This window comes from Cyprinus carpio, chromosome B24 (assembly GCF_018340385.1).
Source record: "Cyprinus carpio isolate SPL01 chromosome B24, ASM1834038v1, whole genome shotgun sequence".
In the NCBI taxonomy this organism is placed as follows: Eukaryota; Metazoa; Chordata; class Actinopteri; order Cypriniformes; family Cyprinidae; genus Cyprinus; species Cyprinus carpio.
In genome coordinates this window covers 13,179,997-13,205,798 of record NC_056620.1, presented here as the reverse complement: position 1 = coordinate 13,205,798, position 25,802 = coordinate 13,179,997, and the positions used below count along the sequence as shown (strand labels likewise).

At 37.1% G+C, this 25,802-nt stretch overlaps 1 protein-coding gene across 2 annotated transcripts in view; it reads left to right on the top strand.

The window, feature by feature from the left end:
• Positions 1-25,802, top strand: part of oxsr1b (oxidative stress responsive kinase 1b) — a 47,985-nt gene that overhangs the window by 20,853 nt on the left and 1,330 nt on the right. The window contains exons 3-18 of one of the 2 annotated variants that reach the window (XM_042752377.1): positions 379-487; positions 8,026-8,167; positions 16,693-16,748; positions 17,596-17,705; positions 18,033-18,134; positions 18,264-18,397; positions 19,087-19,135; positions 20,036-20,101; positions 20,749-20,871; positions 21,046-21,114; positions 22,791-22,826; positions 23,088-23,210; positions 23,341-23,399; positions 23,499-23,551; positions 24,478-24,546; positions 25,738-25,802. In XM_042752377.1, the coding sequence (XP_042608311.1) occupies positions 379-487; positions 8,026-8,167; positions 16,693-16,748; positions 17,596-17,705; positions 18,033-18,134; positions 18,264-18,397; positions 19,087-19,135; positions 20,036-20,101; positions 20,749-20,871; positions 21,046-21,114; positions 22,791-22,826; positions 23,088-23,210; positions 23,341-23,399; positions 23,499-23,551; positions 24,478-24,546; positions 25,738-25,802 (1,365 nt within the window). The remainder of the gene's footprint in view (positions 1-378; positions 488-8,025; positions 8,168-16,692; positions 16,749-17,595; positions 17,706-18,032; positions 18,135-18,263; positions 18,398-19,086; positions 19,136-20,035; positions 20,102-20,748; positions 20,872-21,045; positions 21,115-22,790; positions 22,827-23,087; positions 23,211-23,340; positions 23,400-23,498; positions 23,552-24,477; positions 24,547-25,737) is intronic. The other variant, XM_042752378.1, reaches the window with a different exon arrangement.

Below are 25,802 nucleotides of genomic sequence, written 5' to 3'. Positions count from 1 at the left end.
GTACGTGCTTTGCGGTGAGTGAACTAATAAAAACTACTATTTCACCTGAAGTACGTAAATATCTGCACGGATGCTGAAGGTTTGCCAACTGTGCAACTGAGCCAGACTTGTTTAAATATTAATCCAGATCTGGAATGGCATCATTGTGAGGCACCACAGTTATTTCAGTTAAGCCATGAGGCCCAGTGCATTCTGGACAACGTACTATATGAGTGTATACACAGACCATTTGCTGTAATGCAGTTTTTTTTATCCCCCTGAAGGAAGCAAATTATTGTTGTGTCCACTCTGAATCATTTAGAATGGATATTGATTAAATCAGGTTACTGTGTCAGTGAAGAGTGATTGTCTCTTTTTTTAATTTTTCTCTTACTCTAGAAAGAGATTCAGGCGATGAGTCAGTGTCACCATCCCAACATTGTGTCGTATTACACCTCGTTCGTGGTGAAGGATGAGCTGTGGTTGGTCATGAAGCTGCTCAGTGGTGGTAAGTCCCTCCCACCTGTTCTTTTTCATCCAATCAGAACACTTCATTTTCATCTCTGTCATTGGCTTTGAATTTGTAATTAACTATGGTGACCAACTTTGTTTCACCCATGATGAACATTCTTTGCTGGCTGTGTCCATATACAGTGTGTGTAGATCAGGGAACAGTCCTTCATCTATCAAACACTGTTTGACACTTTGAATTAAGGCTTGCCTAAATATATGGATGCTTTCTGTTGGTAATTGAAATACATTTTGTATGTCAGTTTTGAGTACCAGCCTCTGATTAGGATCTCAAATGACCCGTTAGAATGATAATGGAGTCTGCCAGGGGCTCCCCTACGGAGTTAATCACAGACCGCTGTTAATTACAGCAGATGCATTAGTGCCGCGGCAGCCTATGCAGGATTTCTTAGGACAGTATCGCATTATGATTGGCTCCTGATGATCATGTAGAGCTGCATGATTAATCAAAATTAAACCAAAATATGGCTAAATGGCATTATGCAAGTATCAGTGATTTAATGAAATTAATATATGCACTTAAAGTTATTTTAATGCTAAAAGTAAGTTCAGTAATGAAAACGACCATAAATATTAATTTAGAAATTTAACAGTTGAAGTTTAATAAGTTTAAATTACTATTGTATTATTTTTGCTTGATTGTAATTAGATTTCTAGTGTAAAATATTGCAATTATATATATATATATTTATTTTAATCACTTTTTTTTTTTTTTTTTTTTTACATTTATTATTAGTTTTTTTTAGTAAATCACAGTTTTTATGAACTCAAAACATATTTTTTCTCAAGCTATTCAGTCTTACAATCTTGTCAGTCTGGCTTTTGAAGATTTCTCTTAAGACACGCACAGCATATCTTTGTCCTCACACATGCCATTGTGCAAACAGATTGGAATTTGTCGTCTTTTTTGCAGCTGTGGAGGTGCTGAGTGACTGTAAATAGTTTTATTTCAAAGTTTTTAACAGAGCTTGATTTCATTGTGTCCTTAAGCTCCAGCAGAGCTTCCCCGACCCCACTGTGTAAAGCTGCTGCTGAGAGTTTGATGATATGTTTCAAGCCAGCGTATAATGTTCTGTCCCAAACGTAGCCAAGTGCTGGACAGGGAGATTATAGTCTGGCTTGTGCTGACACTGACAGCCGTGGGACGCGGCCTTTCTTCCCTCGGTGCAGAGCTGAAATCACTTTTACGCCTGTCATCAGCTGTCATGCCCTCCTCCTTCTGCTTCTGCCAGCTGAAGATGCCCAGGTGGCACGCTGCCTGTCTTAAATATGATAGTAGGACACAAGCATGCAGGCGTCCGTCCCACAGCTGGACTCTCGGCACACAGGGCACATCACAGCGGGCACCATCTTAAATAACAATGGCTCTCTCATCAAGAGGGGCAGGCGGCTTGTTTAAACGTAATAGATTCACAACTGATTACAGAGATTTTTCAGGGGCAGCTGCTGTGTTTTTATTGTGTAAAAAAGTGATAGTTCAGCTAAAAGTGAAAATTGTCATCATTTACTCAAACATCTTTAGCTTTATTCAGGATTTCTTAATTCACCCTTCACAAATAAGGCCTAAAAATGTCCTGAAATCCGAGCAGAAAGTTTCAGATTCCTGAAGTTGTGGCATTAAATGTTGCATACAAAATAAATGAATGTTTTCCTCAATATGTCTTGTTTTCCAGTACAAATATCTAAACATTCTTAAATCATGATGTGTTTACTTGCGATGCAGATTGAACATATGAAGTCTTTCTGAGAAACTGAACAAAATTAAGTGAGTTATGCTTTAAAAAAATATCTGTGAGTGGATGTGAAAACTTGTTTTTCTATTGAAATTAAGTTGATTTTTCTGAGCCCATTGGCATATATTTGGTCTTGTTTTAATCATAAACTCATTTAATTTTGATCAATTTCTCATAAAATAGGAGTTTGGATTTTATGTAATTTTGCTCAAAGTAAATGCATACTGCTGAAGAAAAACACTTTTTTGCAGTGTAATCAGAAGGTACAGTAAAAGTTATTTCCAGGGGTATTCAAGCCTTTTTATTCTTTTTATGAATGAATTAAAATTGAGATAAAATGGACATAATGGAGAGTTGTTGGAACTGGAAGTTGTATTTCCAAACTTTGAACCATTGCTAATACAAAACATTTACATTTAGCGACCATATTGACATTGTGTTCATTTGGATTTATTTTTTACTTGGTCTTATAAAAGGGCTTAAAAAGTCTTAAATTTACCTTGCTAAAACCTGCAGAATCCCTCTTCATTTCTCCTGTAAACACATTTGAAAAATGTCTGTTTTGTGTATTGTTCATTAAATTAAATTCAATGGTTGTTTGACTTCCATTGATTTCCATTGTACGGATTTAAAATAGGTAAAGCATTACTTAAAATAGCTTCCTTTGGTGTTTTGCACAAAAAACAAAGTCATGAGGATGAGTATATGCTGACAGTCGTCTTTTTTGGTGATCTGTCCCTTTGATTATGAAGGTAAAAATGTGTCAGTCCCCTTCAGTGAACAGTTAAAAAGCCATACTGCTCAGAGCCATCTGTTGGGCGGTGGCCTGAAGCTGTCCTTGAAATGTGACTTCTGTGGGTTTAACCGTCCCATCTTGAGAGTGATGTGTGCGATATTCCCATTGACAGCTGTCGAAAGTAATGACGTAAATAGGAATGTGATTTTGCATAAAGCTGCTTGGTGGCCTTCCATAGTGTCAGCACAGGAAGTGTTTTTAGGAAATAACTACAAAACAAATGATCTCAATTTTTTTTGGTTTACTAAGAAAATGGTATGTTTTTTAGCAAAATAATACTTGACATTTCCTCTTTCTACAAAACAGATGGCATTTGTGTACATATGTTTAAAAAAGAATTAACTGAAGAATTTTAAATAATAAAAGATAAAGCCAACTTTGATGTGATTGATATAGACATTTTCTTAACATCAGCAAAAATAAAGTATTTATTTATTGCATCCTATAATATTAATTTTGCTTAATGATTTCATTTATACTTAAACACTTTATCTTACAGAATATTTAAAATATTACAAAAAAGTCTTGACCACATGCTATTTGAAATAGTTTTTCCTGTGTGAAAATATACATTTTTTTGCACATCACATCTACGATTCTGGTAACGGTTTTATTTTATTTATTATTTTATTTATTTTTGCAATTTATATATTAAAATGTATTGAATTTGCATGAAATGGTGTAATACAATTTATTTATACTTACACACTTAATAGAATATGTAAAATAGCACAAAATGACCTATTCAAATTGTAAAAGGCACCCTTTTCATAGAAAGACCTAAATGTCATCCATCCAGTGAAAAAAGTAATGACCGTGTCTCACAGGTTCAAGTTGAAAAAGCCACTTAGCAGATAAATTTTGGACACTTAGCATATACTTAATCATACACAGACATAAGAGTACAAACACACACACACACACACACACAGAAACTCTGTACTGCATTCTTGAATGTGAATTTGACACTTTTTATTTTTTTTAGTCTGTGTCTTTTTTTCATCCATCAAGCGGATTACCCAAAGCAACTGAAATTTTTGGTGCAGTAATATTTTAAGCTAAAGCTTTAGCTGTCTTGTGGATTTTAAGCATGATGTTTTGAAATATGGCATTGTGCCTGCAGTCACAGCCTACTGAGAGCCAACAGATGCTTCCTGTCTTCTCTTTATTCCCTCTGCTCCTCCACCCTTATTTTCTTGGAGTAATCTTTTCCTCACCATCGGCCCCGCATGGCCTTGTGCCCTTTATCCCAGTGGGCACGACATGGCATGTTCCACACACGCCAATGCAGGATCCTTAGGAAGCCAGCAGTGTCTGATAGTCTGACAACTGTTGAACAAAGAGTCGTTTTCTTTTCCTGTTGTGGAAGCATAATTGGAATTACAAACTGGGCACTGGGGAGATTTCCTGGTGATAGTTTTCCTCAAAGTGTCAAAGAAAATATCAAGAATGCTTTTGTGCCATATCGTTGCGGTTACTTGCGTTTGGAAAGAAGGTTTGGCTCATGTGAACAAGACACAAATTGATTTGTATGGTATTTAATGAAATAGAAGCTTTTATGGTCACATCTCAATCACACCACAGCATGGGGTTTCACATGATTGAGGCGTTCAGGGATGAGCAACATTCTTGGGAACCGACATGGGATGAGTTTTGTTGATGAGTAGGGCTGGGCAAAAAAATAGATTTTTCGATTAATCTTTTCTTTAAATGACGTTGATTTGATATCGAAGCCGCGAATCAATCTATTTATTTCAGCAAATATTTAAAAGAAGATCTGATTAATGTGAATCTTTTCATTAGTCTTCTCCACTAGATGTCCCCCACTTATTTACCTTGCGCAGTGTTACAACAGAAAGCCTGTCATTCATTCAGTGCTTATCGTGGCGGAGAAACTGTTGAAAAGAACCAAGAACAAAGCAATATGAGCGATTTGCAATCCTCAGGTAAAATTCTATAGTAATACTAAAAATCTGCGGAAGCATTTGACATCAGGCGTAAAGGCGCCATAATTTCCGCAATGAATGAACAAATGAATTGCGGATGGTGCAACGCAGTGTTTTATTTACATAAGCACGGACGACGCTCGCTGTGTTTTTTCAGCCACTGTCGTCTCATTATGATGATATGAATACACGAATTTCATCCCCAGCTGCTCTGAGAGTCACTTCATTACCATTTTACCGTTTAATTTGACAAAACTACCGTCATATCACATACACAGCAGCTGCAAGTTCCTCACGGCAGCCCAACCAATATAAATATTTATTTTGTTTTGTGTGAAGAATGTGTAAAATATATTTTTATTTTTAGGTGTTTTGAGTCTATATGTAACAACTATGATAATTGTTATTATTATTACTACTACTACTAATAAATATTAATCTTTATTTTTAAAAGGAATAATCACATTGGTTTTCTTTTTAATTTTAACAGTAAACCTCTGTTGTGCAGCACTTTGTTTGCCAAAAAAATAAAAGGGTTTTTCATTTGATTAGGATAAATTAAATTGTTTTATGCCTTTATCTGATTATCAGAAAAATTAAGAAGAACATTTTATATGGCCCTATTTTTATTTAAAAAAGGACCCTATACAAAAAAAGAAAAGGTCTAAAATACAGGCCTGTGGCTCTTAATTTCTTTTTATAAATTCACCATTTGTAAAAGTATGTTTACTGTTCATTTTTTTGAAATATCAATAGCATAAAACTATATTCATTGAATATAAAAATAAAAAAAATCGAGAATCAAATCGAATCAAGAGCTTGTGCATCGAAATCGAATCGAGACATCTGAATCGATACCCAGCCCTATTGATGAACCGCTTACATTCATAGTTAAAGAATTAGCTCATTCAAAAAATGAATATTTGGGGGGATTTTTTTGGCCCTCGTGTTCCTATTATGATATATCATTTTATATGATTTTATGATTTTCTTCAACAAGATGTTCAAGTTGCTGTTTTCCATTCAATGAAAGTGACCGAAAAGGGACTTACCAAAATTGTGCACTATATTTCAAAGTTATTATATGGGTTCAGAAGAAAATATAGCTGTCAAATCGTATTTTCAGAGAGCCTTCATTGTGCTTTTTGTCATTTTCGTAGCATAACAACACAAGGTCACCATTCACTTTCATTGTATGGAAAAGAGCAGCGTGAACATTCTGCTAAATATCCCGCTTTGTGTTCCACAGAAGAAAGTCATGTGGTTTGTAACAACATGAGGGTGAGTTAATAATAACAGGATTTTTATATTTGTTGGTGAACTATGTGTTTATGTTAATATTAACTCTAGAGCTCGAGATATTGAGGAGTTGTAGGAAATTAGTAAATTTTTATCTCTCGTGTCCTGATGCTAAGCATGTTTGCTGGTTTGACTCAACAGCCCCACCCATCAGCCCCACACGGGTTTGTAAACTAATGTAGCATAATTTGCCAAGCTCTCTCTCTCGCTTTCTCTCTGTAAGAATTTGGCTGCTCTTAATCCTGGTTGTAGGTGTCACTGAAATTTGATGTGCTTTTGGCTCAGTTAGCAGTGCGTTGGCTTCATGCCACACACATGCCCTCACACACGTGCTTTCGCTGTATTGTTTGTCTTTCAGTCGAATGCTCACTTATTTGAGTTTTATATGAAACAGCCTTCAGGCCACTTGGAGGTCATTGTTGCCCTTTTTAATCCATGGAATAAGAATGAGCTATATATATTACGATTTAAAATAACTGTTTTCTATTTTAATGATATAAAATGTTGTTTAATCTTGTGACTGCAAAGCTGAATTTTCAGCATCATTTCTTCAGCCTTCAATGTTGGGCCTTTCAGAAATCGAACTAATATATTGATTTGGTGCTCAAGAAACTTTTTGTATTATTATTATCAATGTTGAAAGCAGTTGTGCTGCTTAATATTTTTGTGGAAAGTGAACTAGAAATCCGCTGAACTTTTGGACAGGTATGTATTTTTATTACTTTTTTTAAAAATTAATATTATGTTTCCATTCAAATAAATACCCTTGTGCCTCTGGACTGTCACTCTGCCCCACAAACACACTGGCCAGCCGCCCACTCTGCTGACAGCACACTGTTTGACCTCCCCTCTGTCCCGAGGGTTTAAAGTTCCGCTTTCGGCGTCAGTGAAGAGAGCTCTGTGATGCCACAGCAGTTAACTTGACCAGAACTCTGGGAATTCAGAATTCAGTTTCTCAGAATTTCGTTTCAGAGAGTTTTGATTACTCAAGCTAAGTGGGATATATATATATTTTTTTTACTATGCTTACTCCAACTTTTCACATGGATAGGAATTACAACTCTAGGGCGGTTGTATGAATAGACTATCTTTGTCTTACCAATGTCTGAAATAAGGCTTTTCACAGCGCTCCCTGACAAATGGAGGCCAGACCAGCAGTTTTTGGTTTATGCTGATCACCTCCCTCAGGAGCTTTTGTCAGTTTGCGGGAGGTTTTGGCTGTTCTCCAAGCTCAAAAAATGGCCTAACTGGTTAATAAAGTTGCTGATGGAACATTCTCCTCATGGACTCTTGAATATGCCTTAATTAAATGTCATGGGAAAAATAAGGATTGACAGATTGTTTTCCAACTGTACAGTTGCTTTGGTGTCCAAATTTCTGTTCCTTAGGGTTAAAACTATATTGGTTTGTTGGGTGTCACGTAATCAAATTAACTTTTGTGTGTGTGTGTGTGTGTGAGTGTGTGTGTGTATATAAACAACACTAAAAGACAACAAACATTCTTGGGAAGCAGCTAGAGACATTTTTTTAGATCATGAAATTTGTGTCTTACCTTCTGAAAAACTTACAGTCATGCAAGACAGAAGCACAAGAATGAAGCTCATAGGTATTTGATGTTTTAAGTCTGCCACGAAACGCCCTAGAATGTAGCATGTGACCTTTGCAGATGCTCCTCTAGTGTTTGCACTTACTGGGGGTATAATATTGTCTACTTACATCTCTCTGTGTGTCTTTGTTGCAGGCTCTGTGTTGGATGTTATAAAGCACATCATTTCAAAAGGGGAACACAAGAACGGTGTACTGGATGAACCCAGTATAGCTACTGTGCTGAAAGAGGTCCTTCAGGGTCTTGAGTACCTTCACAAAAATGGACAGATCCACAGGTAATACACTTTTGGAAAAGTTTTGGAACACTTGACCTAAAAAATGTAATTTGTCATTATTTACTGTATTCTGTTTAACATAAAAGGAGAATTTAGAAGAAGATTCACACAGCTCGCTTTTTAATAGTCACCACATCTTTGAAACTCCAACAATTACAAAATAACTCCGCTAGAATCATTCTGTCAATGAAGAACATATTTGTTGAAAAGAACTGGCTTGAAAGAACGATTTATTTACAAATTGGAGCCTTCTGGCAGAGTTGAGGAACTTGGACTCGGAGTTGGACTTTTTATGAATGAACTTGGATGCATTCGGGTAGATATGTACTCGAACTTGACACAGACATTTTCGACAGTTAAATCAACTTCTTGGATAACATGAAAGACAAAAAACTAACAACATAAAATTTAAATAACAAGATATAAACATTTCCCATTTAAACTCAATTGGTTATGGTCTAGGACTCAACTTTGACTTAACAACATGAACTCAGAACCAATATTATAAATCTGGTTCTTAATCAGTCAAATTATTTGGGGTAGATTTTTCTGGAATATTGAAATTAATTCAATTTTGGCCTGTTTTTCATGCAAAGCACATCATATGATTCAGAAGCTTGAAATATATTATAATTTATGGTGCTGTACAGACTTTTGTTGTACAGTATAAAAACATATCTTTAGCGTACTACAGAAAAACAAGACTGGACTGGTTTCAGCACAAAGGAGGTTTGTTGGATGCCTGTGGACCAAGACTCCATTTAATCAGCTTAATCTTAGGCGATGAATGATGGAATTAATGAATTCTGTTCAGAATCAACATCTGCTGGAGTTTCCAATGGAAATCCATGGAAAAACTGAGTGAGCCGTATAGTCTTATTTGTACCCTTCAGTCTTTTATCACTAAATCTATAAATCATACAAATCTCAGTTGATGCAGGCTGAGCATATGCGACCGTTTCATTGGCAGTCTTTTAGTAAGCTCATCAAAGATTCCTTTGCTAGTTTATCTGAGACATTCATCTTCAGACGTCAATATTGTCTTTGCGGTGATGAGTCACTGATGGTTAATTTAAATCATCTGTCTGTGTCTCTTTCTATCTTTCCCTCTTTATATTAATTGCTTTTTTTCATATCCCTTGTTGCCTCTACAAACGCACAGGCCTGTTAAAGCAGACAGTGTAAATAATTCACAGGCTTTTAGTCTGGTTAAGTACCTATGACTTGCATGCTTGACTCTGAATCTCAATGAAGGAGACCTTGTCTTTTAGCGTCTGCTGCGCCGCCAGTGTGACGGGAGGTAATTTTTGACTTATTAGAAGCTTTTGAGTGTTATTTTTAGATGTCTGACAAAAATATACTAGCAATTTTCTTTTAGACACAGTTTTTGGAAAATGGACTGAGTTTTATCATGTAGCCTAATTTTTGTTCCATGTTGAGTTAAATTGGAGTTAGATTGGACATGTAGACTATATATATATATATATATATATATATATATATATATATATATATATATATATATATATATATATATATATATATATATATATATATATATTAGGGATGCACCGAATGTTCGGCAACTGAAATTATTCGGCCGAAAATAGCAACAAAAGCCCTTATAATTTCGGTTGCTAATAATTGCTAGTAAATTTTTGTCAGACATCTAAAAATAACACTCAAAAGCAATAAGAATAAACAAAAAGACAGAATAAAATGCTTATTTTTAGAGGTGAAAACTGGCACTCTTTGTGTGATATTGACTAACTTCCTTTCTATGGTATTTTTATTAGTGATGCAAAGTCCGATTCATTTCCGCGAACCAGTTCTTTTCGGACAGATATATATATGTGTATGTGTATGTGTATATATATATATATTTTTTTTTTTTTAAATTTTTTTTTTTGTATTTTTTTATTTTACATATTTTTTTTAATATATAAATGCATGTGTGTGTATTTATAATAAATATGCACAGTACACACATATTATGTAAACAAAAACTTTTATTTTGGATGTGATTAATCATTTGAAAGCACTATATATATATATATCGATTCAAGAATTTGAGTGAAATACACAAGGAATGGACTGAGGCTGGGGTCAAGGCATCAAGAGCCACCACACAACTGGCTACAGTTGTTGTATTCCTCTTGTTAAGCCACTCCTGAACCACAGACAGCGTCAGAGGTGTCTTACCTGGGCTAAGGAGAAGAAGAACTGGACTGTTGCCCAGTGGTCCAAAGTCCTCTTTTCAGACGAGAGCAAGTTTTGTATTTCATTTGGAAACCAAGGTCTTAGAGTCTGGAGGAAGGGTGGAGAAGCTCATGCCCCAAGTTGCTTGAAGTCCAGTGTTAAGTTTCCACAGTCTGTGATGGTCTTGTTGATTTGGGGTGCAATGTCACCTGCTGGTGTTGGTCCATTGTGTTTTTTGAAAACCAAAGTCACTGCACTTGTTTACCAAGAAATTTTGGAGCACTTCATGTTTCCTTCTGCCTGATCAGCTTTTTGATGATGCTGATTTCATTTTCCAGCAGGATTTGGCACCTGCCCACACTGCCAAAAGCACCAAAAGTTGGTTAAATGACCAACAGTGTTGTTGTGCTTGACTGGGCAGCAAACTCACCAGACCTGAACCCCAGAGAGAATCTATGAGGTATTGTCAAGAGGAAAATGAGAAACAAGAGAACAAAAAATGCAGATGAGCTGAAGGCCACTGTCAAAAAAACCTGGGCTTCCATACCACCCCAGTAGTGCCACAAACTGATCACCTGCATGCCACGCTGTATTGAGGCAGTAATTAAAGCAAAAGGAGCCCCTACCAAGTATTGAGTACATGTACAGTAAATTAACATACTTTCCAGAAGGCCAACAATTCACTAAAAATGTTTTTTTTTACTGGTCTTATGAAGTATTCTAATTTGTTGAGATATTGAATTGGTGGTTTTTTGTAAAATGTGAGACAAAATCATCACAATTAAAAGAACCAAAGACTTAAACTACTTCAGTCGGTGTGCATTGAATTTATTTAATACACGAGTTTTACAATTTGAGTTGAATTACTGAAATAAATGAACTTTTCATTTTCATTTCTATATGTATAGACACACACACACATAGTATTTGTTTTTTTTTTTATATATTGTAACATTTTTACATGTTTATATGTGTGTCACACACTGTATAAATATTATATATTTATTCTTATTATTATATTATTTATAAATTGTTATAATAAAATTTGAAATATATATATATTAATTTTTTTTCGAGATAGCTAGCTAGATTAATATTAATGCAAACTATCAATCACTATTTTTTTTTTCACCCAGTTTAAGAACAGTCTGTTTGTCAATGTAAAGCTTTGATCTCATCTCTGCTCTGGTGTGATTGGACTCAAATGGACTGTTTGGGTCTGTCTTCACATTGAAACTCTCTTTGTTATGGGTGTCAGCTGGGGAAACCAGAACACGCTGTCATGGCTCCCACAGAGGGTGACATCACTGCTCGGGCTGTAAGTGATCTGTATCGCTTAGATCTCCGGAAACCGTTCCGCTTTTGTTCTGACATTCTTCAGATTGCCTAGTTCCATCTGGGTTTTATATGGTGGTGGAGTTGCATTCTGGAAAGATTTTGAATACCTGATTCATGGAGTATAATTATCAGTGTCCTGTCAGTCTAACTCGGTGACTTGAGATCTACTCATATCAGGGTGTTTCTTCCATTACGGGCACTTTTGACTTTCTTGACTTAAATTGTAATAAATATAAAAAAAAAAATTATAAATATTTTAAATATTTGTAAATATTTTTTGCACTGCCTAAACTCATGTTTATATAAAATATATATACACACACACACACGCACTTATTTTTATAAATATGCATGCAAAATAAATGCAAACAATATGCATATATATATATATACATATATACACACACACACACACACACACACAAATGCAAACAATATGAATATATATAACAATATGAATGAAAAATAAATGCAAATAATATGCATATATATATATATACATATAACGATTCACAAATTTTCACGCATTCACAAGTTTTCGATTCGATTCAAAAGCGATTATTTTGGAAACATATCAGGAGCAGTACATGCCAAATTTTCTCAAGAAAAAAAAATCTCTCAACTTGCTGTAAAATATACATGAGAGTCAGTTGGTAGCATTACTATAATATTGAAGATTAAAATTAAGTGATTTGTAGTACAACTGCTAAAATTACACTTAATGAAGTTTTTTAAAATAATAAAGTTACAATTACATAGTAATATTTCTACTTCAATTGTTTTTTTATATATAAATGTCTAAATGGTGGCTGTCATAAAAACTTGATTTATGCAAACATAAATTCAGCATTAAAGAACAGTAAAAATTATAATGAATATGTTATGTGGTGCATATATTTAGCAAAATGTACCTCTCTACAGTTTATTTTTCTATCTGACTTATGAGTTTATGGTCACCGAATATGTTTTTTCTGAGGTAAATGTGAAGTTACGTGACATTGTTTACAAGCCGTTATACTGACATATTTGCGCGGCTGAAACACTGATTTAACAATTACATGAGACAGAATATGAACTGTAAAGTTGTACTCTTTCTTTTAACTTGCCTTCAGATGTTATTTATGTGGAGGAGATGAACGCTATGTGCTGCCACATCTGTTAAACTGAGGCGCTACAGCGATCTGTCACTTCACATTAAAAAGCGCCAAAACGCCATTGTTTAAATACTGCAATACAATGGACAAAATTTGAAATCTAAGACTTTGTTTCATGTTAAAAGCACCAAAGCACAATGCTTATTGCGATTTATTGCAAGGTGCCCTTCAATGTTCCGTATATTAACTGAAAACAGGCTAGACCAGGGGGTGCCCAACCCTGCTTCTGGCGATTGACTGTCCTGCAAATTTCCTCTCCAATCCTAATCAAACACAACTGAAGCAACTAATAAAGGTCTTCAGGATCACTTAAAAATTAAAGTCAGGTGTGTTTGATTAGGGTTGGAGCTAAACATTGCAGGACAGTCAATCGCCAGGAGCAGGGTTGGGCACCCCTTGGCTAGACTAATCGATTCTTGGGATTTAATGTTGCGAAATGGAATCCTTAATGTGGTAAGGTGACTGAGCTGGAGACTGGCTGGCGATTGGGATGGTGACTGGGCTGGTGACTAGGGTGGTGAAGTTGTGACAGTACCTCCCCCTCCCAGAAGACGTGACCTCATGCCAATAGGAGTCCAACCAGGCAGGGATGGTTGGTGTCCAGGAGCTGTGGCAGGTAACTGACTGGTGAATAGGGCGGTGCTTGCAGGTTAGAACACCTCCTGTGCGGCTGCTCCTCAGCCATTCAGGGAGCCAGGGAGACACTGGCCGTTCAGGAGGCCATAGTGGCGCTGGCCCTTCAGGAGGCAGTGCGGAAGACCCTGGGGTGAGCTTTGGATGGTTTCAAAGGCTAGGACCTGCACTGGACTCTGGTCAGGAACAGATACCCTGTCTGGGCCCAACTCAGGAACAGGGGCTCTCTCTGGGCCAGACTGGGTAACAGAAACCCTCTCTGGGCCTAATTCAGGAACAAAAGCTCGGATAAACTCGGAGACTGGAGCCCTCTCTAAGCTAAACTCGGGAACATAATCCTTCTCTCCATTCTGGGCAGGGGCTAGAGCCATCTCTCGACTCTAGTCAAAGGCTTGAGCTGATCCGGGGCTGTGCTCTCAGAGGGGTGCATGGTCTGGATGGGATTCTCGTACAGGCTTTTTACTGAATTCTGGGGTTGGAACAGACTCCAAATTAGTTTGGACTGTAGTGGATTCTGGACTGAACTTGATAAAATGAGCAGATTCAGGGGCTGGAGCTGACACTGGAGCGGACTCAGGGGCTGGAGCTGACACGGGTAGAGGACTCAGGGGCTAGAGCCAACACTGGAGCGGACTCAGGGGATGGAGCCGACACTGGAGCGGACTCAGGGGCTGGAGCCTACACTGGAGCGGACTCAGGGGCTGGAGGCGACACTGGAGCGGACTCAGGGGCTGGAGGCGACACAGGAGCGGACTCAGGGTCTGGAGGCGACACAGGAGCGGACTCAGGGGCTGGAGCCGACACAGGAGTGGACTCAGGGGCTGGAGCCGACACAGGAGTTGACTCAGGGGCTGGAGGCGACACTGGAGTGAACTCAGGGGCTGGAGGCGACACTGGAGTGAACTCAGGGGCTGGAGGCGACACAGGAGCGGACTCAGGGGCTGGAGCCGACACAGGAGTGGACTCAGGGGCTAGAGCCGACACTGGAGCGGACTCAGGGGATGGAGCCGACACTGGAGCGGACTCAGGGGCTGGAGCCGACACTGGAGCGCACTCAGGGGCTGGAGGCGACACTGGAGCGCACTCAGGGGCTGGAGGCGACACTGGAGCGGACTCAGGGGCTGGAGGCGACACTGGAGCGGACTCAGGGGCTGGAGGCGACACAGGAGCGGACTCAGGGTCTGGAGGCGACACAGGAGCGGACTCAGGGGCTGGAGCCGACACAGGAGCGGACTCAGGGGCTGGAGCCGACACAGGAGCGGACTCAGGGGCAGGAGGCGACACTGGAGTAAACTCAGGGGATGGAGGCGACACAGGAGCAGACCCAGGGGCTGGAGCCGACACAGGAGTGGACTCAGGGGCTGGAGCCGACACTGGAGTGAACTCAGGGGATGAAGCCGACACAGGAGTGGATTCAGGGGCTGGAGCCGACACAGGAGTGGACTCAGGGGCTGGAGGCGATACAGGAGCGGACCCAGGGGCTGGAGCTGACACTGGAGTGAACTCAGGGGATGGCGCTGACACAGGAGCCGACTCAGGGGCTGGAAGTGACACAGAAGTGGACTCAGGGGCTGGAGGCGACACAGGAGTGGACTCAGGGGCTGTAGCTGACACTGGAGTGAACTCAGGGGATGGAGCCAACACAGGAGTGGACTCAGGGAATTTTAGCTTTGCTTCACAGAAATAAATTAGGTTTTAATGTATATTAAAATAGAACAACGTTATTTTACATCATAATATTTCACAATATAATTTTTTTTTTCTGTATTTTTGACCAAATAAATGCAGTCTTGATGAGCATGTATATACAGTATATACACATACACATTCACACACACATACACACGCATACACACACAAACATACACACACACACACACACAAGAACACACATACATTTTAAAAATAGTGAAAATAAATGAAGGCGGTTTTGTGGCCCTTCATCTAACAATCTGTTCAACCTCTGGGACATAAAAGTCTATGTGAATATAAAGTATTCTGTGTTCTGTGTTCACACACAGATCAATCACATGTGCAATCCTGCATCTTGTTCTTGAATATTTATATCTAGGTTTTCAAATCAGACGTGTTCTCTCCTCTCAGTACCCTATCTAAAAAATATGCAAGTGATTATCAGTCATGCTCACGGACAGCAGGAGTGTTACCAACCACTCTAATCGTCTCCAAACATCTGCTACACTTCAGGAACACCTCCAAATGCGCTTGAGTTTGGAGTGGACATGTGTTAGTGTGTTTTGATTTGCCCAGCAGGAGTTAACAACTGGGGGCTCTCAGAATATGTTGGTCTGTTTGTGTGTGTGGGGGGTGGGTTGGGGGGTGCTTATAGTGCAGAAAAGTTGCAATTATGGTTTTGCACCCCTGAAGCACATAATTGGATAGCGTCATGGCAAGAGAATGTGACTGTTATGATAACAGAAACAAAGTCTTCTCATTATGTTCAAAAATTTATTTACTTTACTGTCGGTCAGCGGCTTCAGTTTAATTCAAATCTCTGCTGCCCCCTGCTGGACTGTAAAATATAATGCAAGAAGTGGGAATTATACTTACATTTTAGAAGGCTCTTGTCACAGGATCTGCCTTGTAATTAATGTAATAAATGATGCAAATAATATATTAAAGTGAATTATTATTAATGTGAGTTGACTTTAATCATGTTAAATGTATTCTTATTGGTTCTAGTGGCGTCTTTAGTCTTTAACATAATTTCACACCAAGTTTCTGAATATCCAGCGACAGGCATTATTGAGAGGGTGATATTGCTTTTAAGTTAATATAGAATAACGTACAACATTTATGGTTAATTTTGAATATTTTTTAGTACTAATTTCATTTTAGTGCACTGAAATGACATTCTATACAAGAAGCTGTATGCCTATAGTATAATAAAACATGACTTCATTCTGGTTGAATCCTCCAGTTTTTCTGTAGTATGCTTAATTTATCATATTCATGATACTGTCACATGAAACTGTTTTTGTCTAGTGTTAAGGAAACCCGTGTAAAAACTTTATTTCTGTTCTTTTGGTGACATAAAAAAAGTTTGAAAAAAAACTTAAAAAAAATAAATAAAATTTTATTGGGTTACATTGTCAGTACAGATGCCCATTTGAGTGATCCACATCTGTATACTTGCACAGCTGTTTGTGTGTCTAAAGACAGACTCCCTGTGTTTGTCCGCAGGGATCTCAAAGCTGGAAACATCCTGCTGGGGGAGGACGGATCAGTGCAAATCGCAGGTACCAGCTTTCTCTTTAACTGCACTTACTTTCTGCCTAACAGTGAAATATGCCCATTATAGTCCAGACAATGCAAAAAGCACATACTGCTGTGATATTTAAAGAGAGAATATTTATATTTCTGGCTGAAGAGAGTGTTTTTTTTCTTGCCTGTCATTTAATTATTTTTATCATTTAATTGTCTTAGTATTCTTCAAATTTTCTTTAAAATTTTGGGGTCGATAAGATTTTTTAAAGATTTTTGAAAGAAGTCTGTTATGCTCACCAAGGCCACATTTATTTGAATAAAAATACAGTACAAACAGTAGTATTGTAAAATATTATTACAATTTAAAATAACTATTTTTTGTTTTAATGTGTTTTAAAATGTAATATATTCCTGTGATGCAAAACTGAACTTTCAGCATCATTACTCTAGTCTTCAGTGTCACATGAACCTTCAGAAATCATCCGTATATGCTGATTTGATGAAAAGCATTTCTTATTATTATCATTGTTTTTTAGAAAAAAAAAAAAAAAAAAAAAACAGGTAAATTGCTCAGTATTTTTGTGGAAACCATAATGCATGTTTTCAGGATTCTTTGATGAATAGAAAGTTAAAAAAGAACAGCATTTATCTGAAATATAATCTTTATAACACTATAAATGTCTTTGCTGTGACTTTTAATCAATTTAATGCACCTTTACCAAATAAAAGTATTTATTTATTTAATGAATTGCTTTCTGAAGGTTGCCATACTGAATTTTGTTATATTGTATACATTGACAATAAAGTATGTTTCTTATTATATTGGACAGTGAAATTTATTTTTATTTTATTTATTTTTTTACTTTTTTTAATCTTTAGATTTTGGTGTAAGTGCCTTCTTAGCCACTGGTGGTGACATGACTCGAAATAAAGTGCGGAAGACGTTTGTGGGAACACCATGTTGGATGGCTCCAGAAGTGATGGAGCAGGTAAGTATTTCCAGGACCAGGACTCATTTGAAGTCATACATATGAACAAATGCACACAAATTCTGATTCCAGTGAAGAAGATACAGTGGGTCAAAGGTCCAGAGATCGCATGGTATTACATTGGAAAAATGCCAAATAGAAACATTTTCTCATGTAGTCTCAAACTGTTGGATCTCACTGTATATGGACAGAATTACATGGACAATTAAAGCTCTCATTTTGTCCTTATAAAATCTGAAGACTTCAGTGTGGTGTGAAATTGCCAGTAACTGCTGGCATATGGATGCATCTCTCGTGTTAAACAAATCTGTGACTATTTGTGTGCAGGTGAAAGGTTACGACTTCAAAGCAGACATCTGGAGTTTTGGGATCACAGCCATCGAGCTGGCCACAGGCGCTGCTCCTTACCACAAATACCCTCCTATGAAGGTGAGGAAAGAGCGGGAGATACAGTCCCATATGAGCTCTATTGAATCTCACAGCTGTTTTAAGACACTCATGCATCCCTCTAATGAGAAACATGTTTTTAGAGCATGTTGGGTGTGTTTGTGTTTGCAGGTGTTGATGTTGACCCTGCAGAATGATCCGCCTTGCCTTGAGACTGGAATCACAGATAAAGAGATGTTGAAGAAATATGGGAAATCCTTGAGGAAAATGATCTCGTTGTGTTTGCAGAAGGACCCAGAGAAAAGGTGCTGAGTAGAGCCATAATGATCTTATTGGGTCATGTGAGAAAAGTACACTAATTTTCAAAATTTTGGGGTCGGTAAGATTGTTTAAAATGTTTTATTGTGTATTATTAACAGTAATATTGTGAAATATTGTTTCAATTTAAAATAACAGATTTAAATATATTTTAATATAATTTATACCTGTGCTGCAAAGCTGAGTTTTCAGCATCATTACTCCAGTCTATATATTTTTGTGGAAAACTTTTTTTTTTTTTCCAAGATTTTCGATGCACAGAAATGTCAAAAGAAATGTAATAGAAATCTTTTGTAGTTTTATAAATCTTTTTACTGTCACTTTTGATCAATTCAGTGCATCCTTGCTGAAAAAGCATACATTTCTTAAAAAAAATAAAATAATAATAATCTTTCTGACTCCAAAATTTTGAACAGTAGAGTATGTCAAGTAGTATTTAGCTGGTCATGTGATCCCACCATGGCAGCCACACTCGACCTGCTCAATATAAAATAATTGCTCAGATATTTTATTCAGCTGACATATGATTTTAACTATTTTCTAAAAGTACACTTTTTATGTGTTAAACATATTTGAATGTGGAAAAAGTTTTTTTTTTTCTAATGACTGTTATAGCTGATATTGCCTGAAAACCGCAAGTTAGAGCAAATGTATTTCAATAGTGTTTGCTTTTTAGGCCAACATCATTAGAGCTCCTAAAACATAAATTCTTCCAGAAAGCCAAGGTAAGAATCTTACTTCCAGGACTTTTTATTTTATTTTATTTTATTGTTCCATGTTACTCAGTAATCATGTATTCACCCTCATGTGTTTTTTTTTGTTTTTTTCAAATCTAAACTTTATTATGTTTAGATGTTTTAGTACTGCAAAAATTCATAATTTTCACTATTATACTCCAAACAGGACAAAAACTCAAAAAGTAATCCATATGTCTTCTGAATCCATACAGTAGCTTTCACACTATGTTTGAATCCAAATGCAGAGGTGTAGCTTGAAAAGATCAGTGAATGCAAACTTAAATTTCATGTTACACAGATACAATTTTAAACTGTATTGCCTTGGCACAGTTACATACCGAAATGGATTTGGCCTATTTCCAAATATTACCCCATTTTTCCTCACATATAGAGAAAGTTCCCTCTCCCAAACAAGTCTAGTATTAAAAACTACTTGTCCTTCAAATGTAACACTAAGCTCACTAATGTAACACAAACCCACTGACTTCTTTCCAGGTAGTTTTCCTATAGGAGACAGCCACTGTGCAGGTTTCTCTTTGTGAGGTTTTGTTAGCAGTGACTGAAACGCAGCTTTACTCAAAGTGTGAATACATTTTCATTTCTGTGTGAACTGTTTCTTTGTGTGTGTATATAAATACCCTTACATTCCCCCTTTGTGTATGAATCCCAGTTGAGTTCAGTCTCATGACTAGGCCATAATGTCTGTGTCTATACAAAATTAGGTATACGCATCCCAGCATCCCTCTTCAGCTGGCTGAAAAATAGAGTTCCCTGTCTACAGTTTGAATCAGTGCCCAGTAGGGCCCTGGAGATGAATTTGAGGTGAAATTGTGGTTATTATCATAATTTAGAAAAATGTTAATCTTTCTATTCCATTTTGTTTGACAGAATAATGAATTTCTGCAGGAGAAATTATTACAGAGAGCACCTACAATTACAGAGAGAGCGAAAAGGGTGAGGAAAATGTTGTATAATATTGTATTAGGTATTATTTCTATTGTTTTATGATGTTGTCATTTTTTTTTGCGTTAATCCCGGTTTTATGACCTTTATTGTGAGATGTTTATATAGTATTATTATATGCTTCTTATACTTATTCCCATGCTTATTTATTTTAGCCAGTTTAAAATCACTTCAGGTACATTAAAGAATACACTGTAAAAAAAAGAAAAAGAAAAGAAAAGTTCAAGTTGTAAATAAAACAAATTATCAGAGTATGTTTTACAAAAAAAAAACTTTTTCAGTATTTCTGCTTCTAAATATTCTCATTTAATTCAATGTGTTACTTGATTTTTTTTTTTTTGCAATTATTTGTGAAATTTACTAACAACTTCTAAGTAAATAAATAAATAAAAATCCAAAAACTAATTGAAATTAATTTGACTTATTTTGATTAACTCTTTTTATTCTACGTGATGGATGATCAGAAAAATATAATAATAAATAGAAATAATAATTAATTAAAAAAAATTAAAGTTTATATATATATTTGTATGTACTTTATGTGCATATATTTGTGTGTGTGTGTGTGTGTGTGTGTGTGTGTGTGTGTATACAACATATTTGTATAATGTATTGTTTGTGTTTATATTTGCGTGTAGGTTCGGCGAGTTCCTGGCTCTAGTGGGAGACTCCATAAAACAGAAGATGGAGAATGGGAATGGAGTGATGATGAACTGGATGAGGAGAGCGAGGAGGGCAAAGCTGCTGTTGCTGCCTTGCGGGTAACACACATACACACACACACAAGCATAATTTCAGATCCTACTGAACACGTCATTTTGAGAGTTCCAGCAGCGGTTGTTTGCACTCTTTGTTTGTGTGTGGTGTTTGTAATGCTGTTGCCTGTTATGGCACCTCTCATCCCTGGGCTCTGTGTTTTGTGTTTGCCGCTAAAGGAGCAGCAGTCCAAGTCGACAAGGCGACAAGTCCGTTTCTCTCATCCTCTTGAGCTGCCCCCACCCAGGGTTGTTCAGTTTTCCCGCTGATAGAGATGGCTCACCTTAACAAGGAAGCACACTCAGTCAAACACAGCATTAGGGCATGCAGGAACTGGAAGTGCTAGATAATGAGAAAGAAAATTTGTTTCGAGAGTATATTGTTATCCAGCTTCAAAGACTAAAACAATAAAGATACTAGAGTTCAGGTTGGTTAGGGATGGACGTTGAACCTTCACCTGTCTGTGATAATCTGTTTCTCTGCAGATCTATGCAAGAAATAATCATGTACAGTATAAAATCATTTAGATCGCTTAATATGATAACCTTTATATCCTCTGCTTATTATGAATCTGTAGCTTATATGTGCTACAGAACCTAAAAAATAACAAAAATAGTGTAACTAAACTATTCTTGCTAGGAAGAACAGAGAGACAGAATGTGTGCTTCCTGGATGCCATCTGTATTGTGTCTTTATTTATAACTTTGACATACTGACCAAATCAATGCTTTCTGATAACCATCCAGATTCTGTTTAAAAGCCTCCTCATAATGAGACTTCTGTTGGTTTATGCACTAACATGCAATATGGTCACTTCTGGTCACATGATCTTTGCATTCCAGAATGAAAACCACTTTATATCTCTTCTATCCTTGCTGATTTAAAAAAATCTTACTGACCTTAAACATTTGAAGTAGTAGTGTAAGTCTGAACATCCCTCAGGTGAGATGGCAGTGTTTAATTGTGTCTGTTTGGTTAAGGGTTGTGGAACATATTGGATGTACGTAGTTCATACTATTGAATTGAATATGTTCTAGGCAGATATTGTGTTGGTTGCATATCTTAAAGGGATAGTTCACCCAAAAATGAAAATTACCCCATGATAACCTCAAGCCATTCTTGGTGTATATGACTGTCTTTTTTCAGATGAATACAATCAGAATTATATTAAGAAATGTCCTGGCTCTTCCAAGCTTTATAATGGCAGTGAATGGCTGTTGAGATTTTGAAGCCCAAAAAAGTGCATCCATCCATCATAAAAAGTGCTCCACACGGCTTCGGGGGGTTAACAGAGGCATTCTGGAGCGAATTGATGCGTTTGTGTAAGAAAAAGATCCATATTTAAAACTTTCGACTTCCGACATTTTTCTTTACAAATCCTGTCATGTACAACAATTAGCGGAAGCTGGAGATTAGGGTTTATAAAGTTTTAAATATGGATATTTTTGCATCAGTTCGCTTCTGAAGACCTCTGTTAACCCCCCGAAGCGTGTGGAGCACTTTTTATGATGGATGGCTGCACTTCAAAATCTCAACAGCTATTCACTCCCATTATAAAGCTTGGAAGAGCCAGGACATTTTTAATATAACTCCGAATGTATTCATCTAAAAGAAGAAAGCAATATACACCTAGGATGGCTGGAGGCTGTGTAAATCATGAGGTGATTTTCATTTTTGGGTGAACTATCTCTTTAAAACAATGCCAGTAGTCCTTTAGTTCTTGAAGGATATTTTACTAAAACTATAAATGCTTAACATCATAGCACAAGTGTAAAATAAAATACTCATGAAGGACCTTAACTCCCTGCTTCATTCCTTACTACAGTGTGTTCAAATCCAAAGCTGAATTACAGTAACCCACACCATCATATATTATTACAAGAAACTTGAGTTTGACCTTGGATCTTTTATCTCTCTCACACAGTCACCAAGAGTAAAAGAAGGACTCCAGAACGCAGAGGTTTGTAAACCATGAGGAAACTTTCCAAATACCATACTAATGAACTATTCTTATGATTCCTGCTGTATGTACTATGTATCATATAATGCATTTTTTTTGTATACATGAAATACATGGACCTACTGTATTTGGCCAAATAAACAGGGCACTCTGTAGAATACTGTATCCTGCATATATTGACCAGAGATTATATTTCACAGTTTTTATGTATTTATAATGCAATTTATAAACGTTTGTGTGTGTCTGTGCATGTATTTGTAGATATTCCAGCCTTTCAGCAGTCACCTCCAGCCTGAACTACCTCAAGCTGTTGGCCAGGGCCCGGCCAACCCTCAACACACTGCCCCAAGTACAACCCCGACCCCAGCTTCGAACCCTGCACAGGTAGAGCACCAGCAACAAATCCTGACACGTTTTGATTTCTCTGTTCCAATCAAAGCTGTTGTATCAAGCATGACTTTATTATGTCACCTCAGTTTGTACAGGGAGTCTTATCCTCTGCTTCCATCCACAGGCCCCAGTTTCTGGAGGCGATGCCTCACCATCCCCCATCAGTTTAGTATTAAGGTTAAGGTAAGATGTGGTTGGTTTTTTGTTTTGATTCATTAGTTAATGTTGATTCAGTGTTGACAGGAGCAGTAGATAACTTACATTTCTCCTTCTGTCCTATAGAAACTTGAAAAAGGAACTGAATGACATACGATTTGAGTTCATGCCTGGCAGAGGTAAGAGTGTAAAGATGTGGCTAATAGTCAAAAATAAATCAAGCAATAAAAAGTCCACACAATACACTCTTAAAGGGATACTCCACCCTAAAATTACAATTCTGTCATCATTCACTCACCCTCAGTCCTAGGTGTACTTTTTTCTTCTGTGGAACTCAAACTGAGATTTTTAGAAAAATAATTATTTCCTGGCAGTGAATGGATCCCTCGAAGATGACACTTGAAAGAACTTGCGAAACGAACGCTGGTGTGATCCATACCACCCCAGTTGATGAATCAGTGTCGCTTTTTTGGGTGGAATATCCCTTTAATGCAGATGTTTTCCCAAAGTGTTAATGACTCTTTAGAAAACCCCTCAGTATTGTGGTTGAGAGGCATTTGTCAATGGCGGTAAAAATCTCAATCTGCTCGATTTACACACTTGGGCAGTTCTTTTGTCGAATGTGTTTTCCTTTAACAAATCAGTTTATCATCAGTTCCTCTTTATCTCGGCTCTCTGCCCTCAAGCAGAGGCTAAAGCAAAGCTAGAGTACATTTTTTTTCTACCATCAGATGTCAAAGAGCACCAATTCTCTGCATCTGCATTTTGTCAGTGCCGTGTTGTAAATTTTCAAGACTCCCAAAATAAAACATTCAGTGTCATGTGCCTTTAGCTGGCTCCGGGGGAGATGTCCATTTCTGATGGCCTGACGTAGTGCCTGAGAACGCTCTTCTGCCCGAACACGTCTTCATTCTGCTCTCTGTACTCACTATAGTATGTTAGCATGTTGTGTGCAGCTGATCAGTTATTATGTTGTCAGCCTCATTCTGGAAGATCTACAAGCTTGTCAGTTCAATATGCAGGAGGTTATAATTTGCCAGACTTAAAGTTTGTTGGTCTAAGCGAGTCATTTTTAATGCATCATGCACATTTTCTTTTTCTGTAGACACAGCAGATGGGGTTTCGCAGGAGCTGGTATCGGCTGGCTTGGTAGATGGGAGAGATTTAGTTATAGGTAATTTTTTTTTTTTCAAAAGTGATAATTATGGCATTTATAATGTTACAAAAGATTATATTTAAAATAAATGCAATTTTTATTTTTTTTTCTGTTCATTGAAGAATGCTGATCCTAAAATAAAAGTATCACAGTTTACACCAAAATATTAAGCAGCACAATCATTTTCAACATAGATAATGAGCAAATGTTTCTTAAAGGGGTCATATAATTTTCCTTTCTCTTTGGAGTGTTACAAGCTCTTGGTGAATAAAGAAGATCTGTGAAGTTGCAAAGAGTAAAGTCTCAAATCCAAAGAGATATTCTTAATAAAAGTTAACACTCGTTCACGTCCCCCTGAAATGGCTCATTCTAACACGCCCCCACATATCTACGTCAGTATGTGGAAAGATTTGCATAACGCCGCCCAGATGTTCATGCACCGTTCTCAAGCCGTTCTTCAAGCCGGCCGTGGCTCACTCTAGACCGCGGCTCACTCTAGGCCTACAGCCTCTGCTCACTCAAGGCTGCGGTGTGTGACATTGTTTCATTGAGAAAGCGAAACTACTTTGTTTTTGCCTTCCAAAAGAAAACATGACTAGAAATCATGTTTATATCACGTTTATAATGGGTTTATAATCCTGGCCGGACAAGGCTTCACAATATGTCAAGAGGCGTAACATTTCCGTCTCACGCTTGAGCCATTTGGCCAATCACAACGCACTGGATAGCTGGCCAATCACAGCACACCTCACTTTTCAGAGAGATGAGCCTTGTGAAAATCGACGCGTTTCAGAAGGCGGGGCATAGAGGAGAAACAATAATGTACAGTTTGTGGAAAATAATGTGTTTTTTAACCTTAAACCGCATAAACACATTTCATTACACCAAATACATAAAAATAATGTTCTTTTTAGCAGCCTCTTATGACCCCTTTAAACACCAAATCAGCACATTAGATTTCTGAAGGATCATGTGCTGCTGAAAAATTAGCTTTGCATCACAAAAAGAAATTACAATTGTAATATTTCACAATATTACTGATTTTACTGCATATGTACAGAATTACAGTAATTATATATAATAGGAAATGTTAGCCTATAAGGACTTCTACTTAAAGTTAAATTGATGTGCAATATGTAAAGATAATAAATTGCAATGTCAAGATGAAATAATTCTTAACTATAATACCTCTGTTTTGTGTCATTTCAGTGGCTGCTAATTTGCAGAAGATAGTCGAAGAGCCTCATTCCAATAAAAATGTCACATTTAGACTG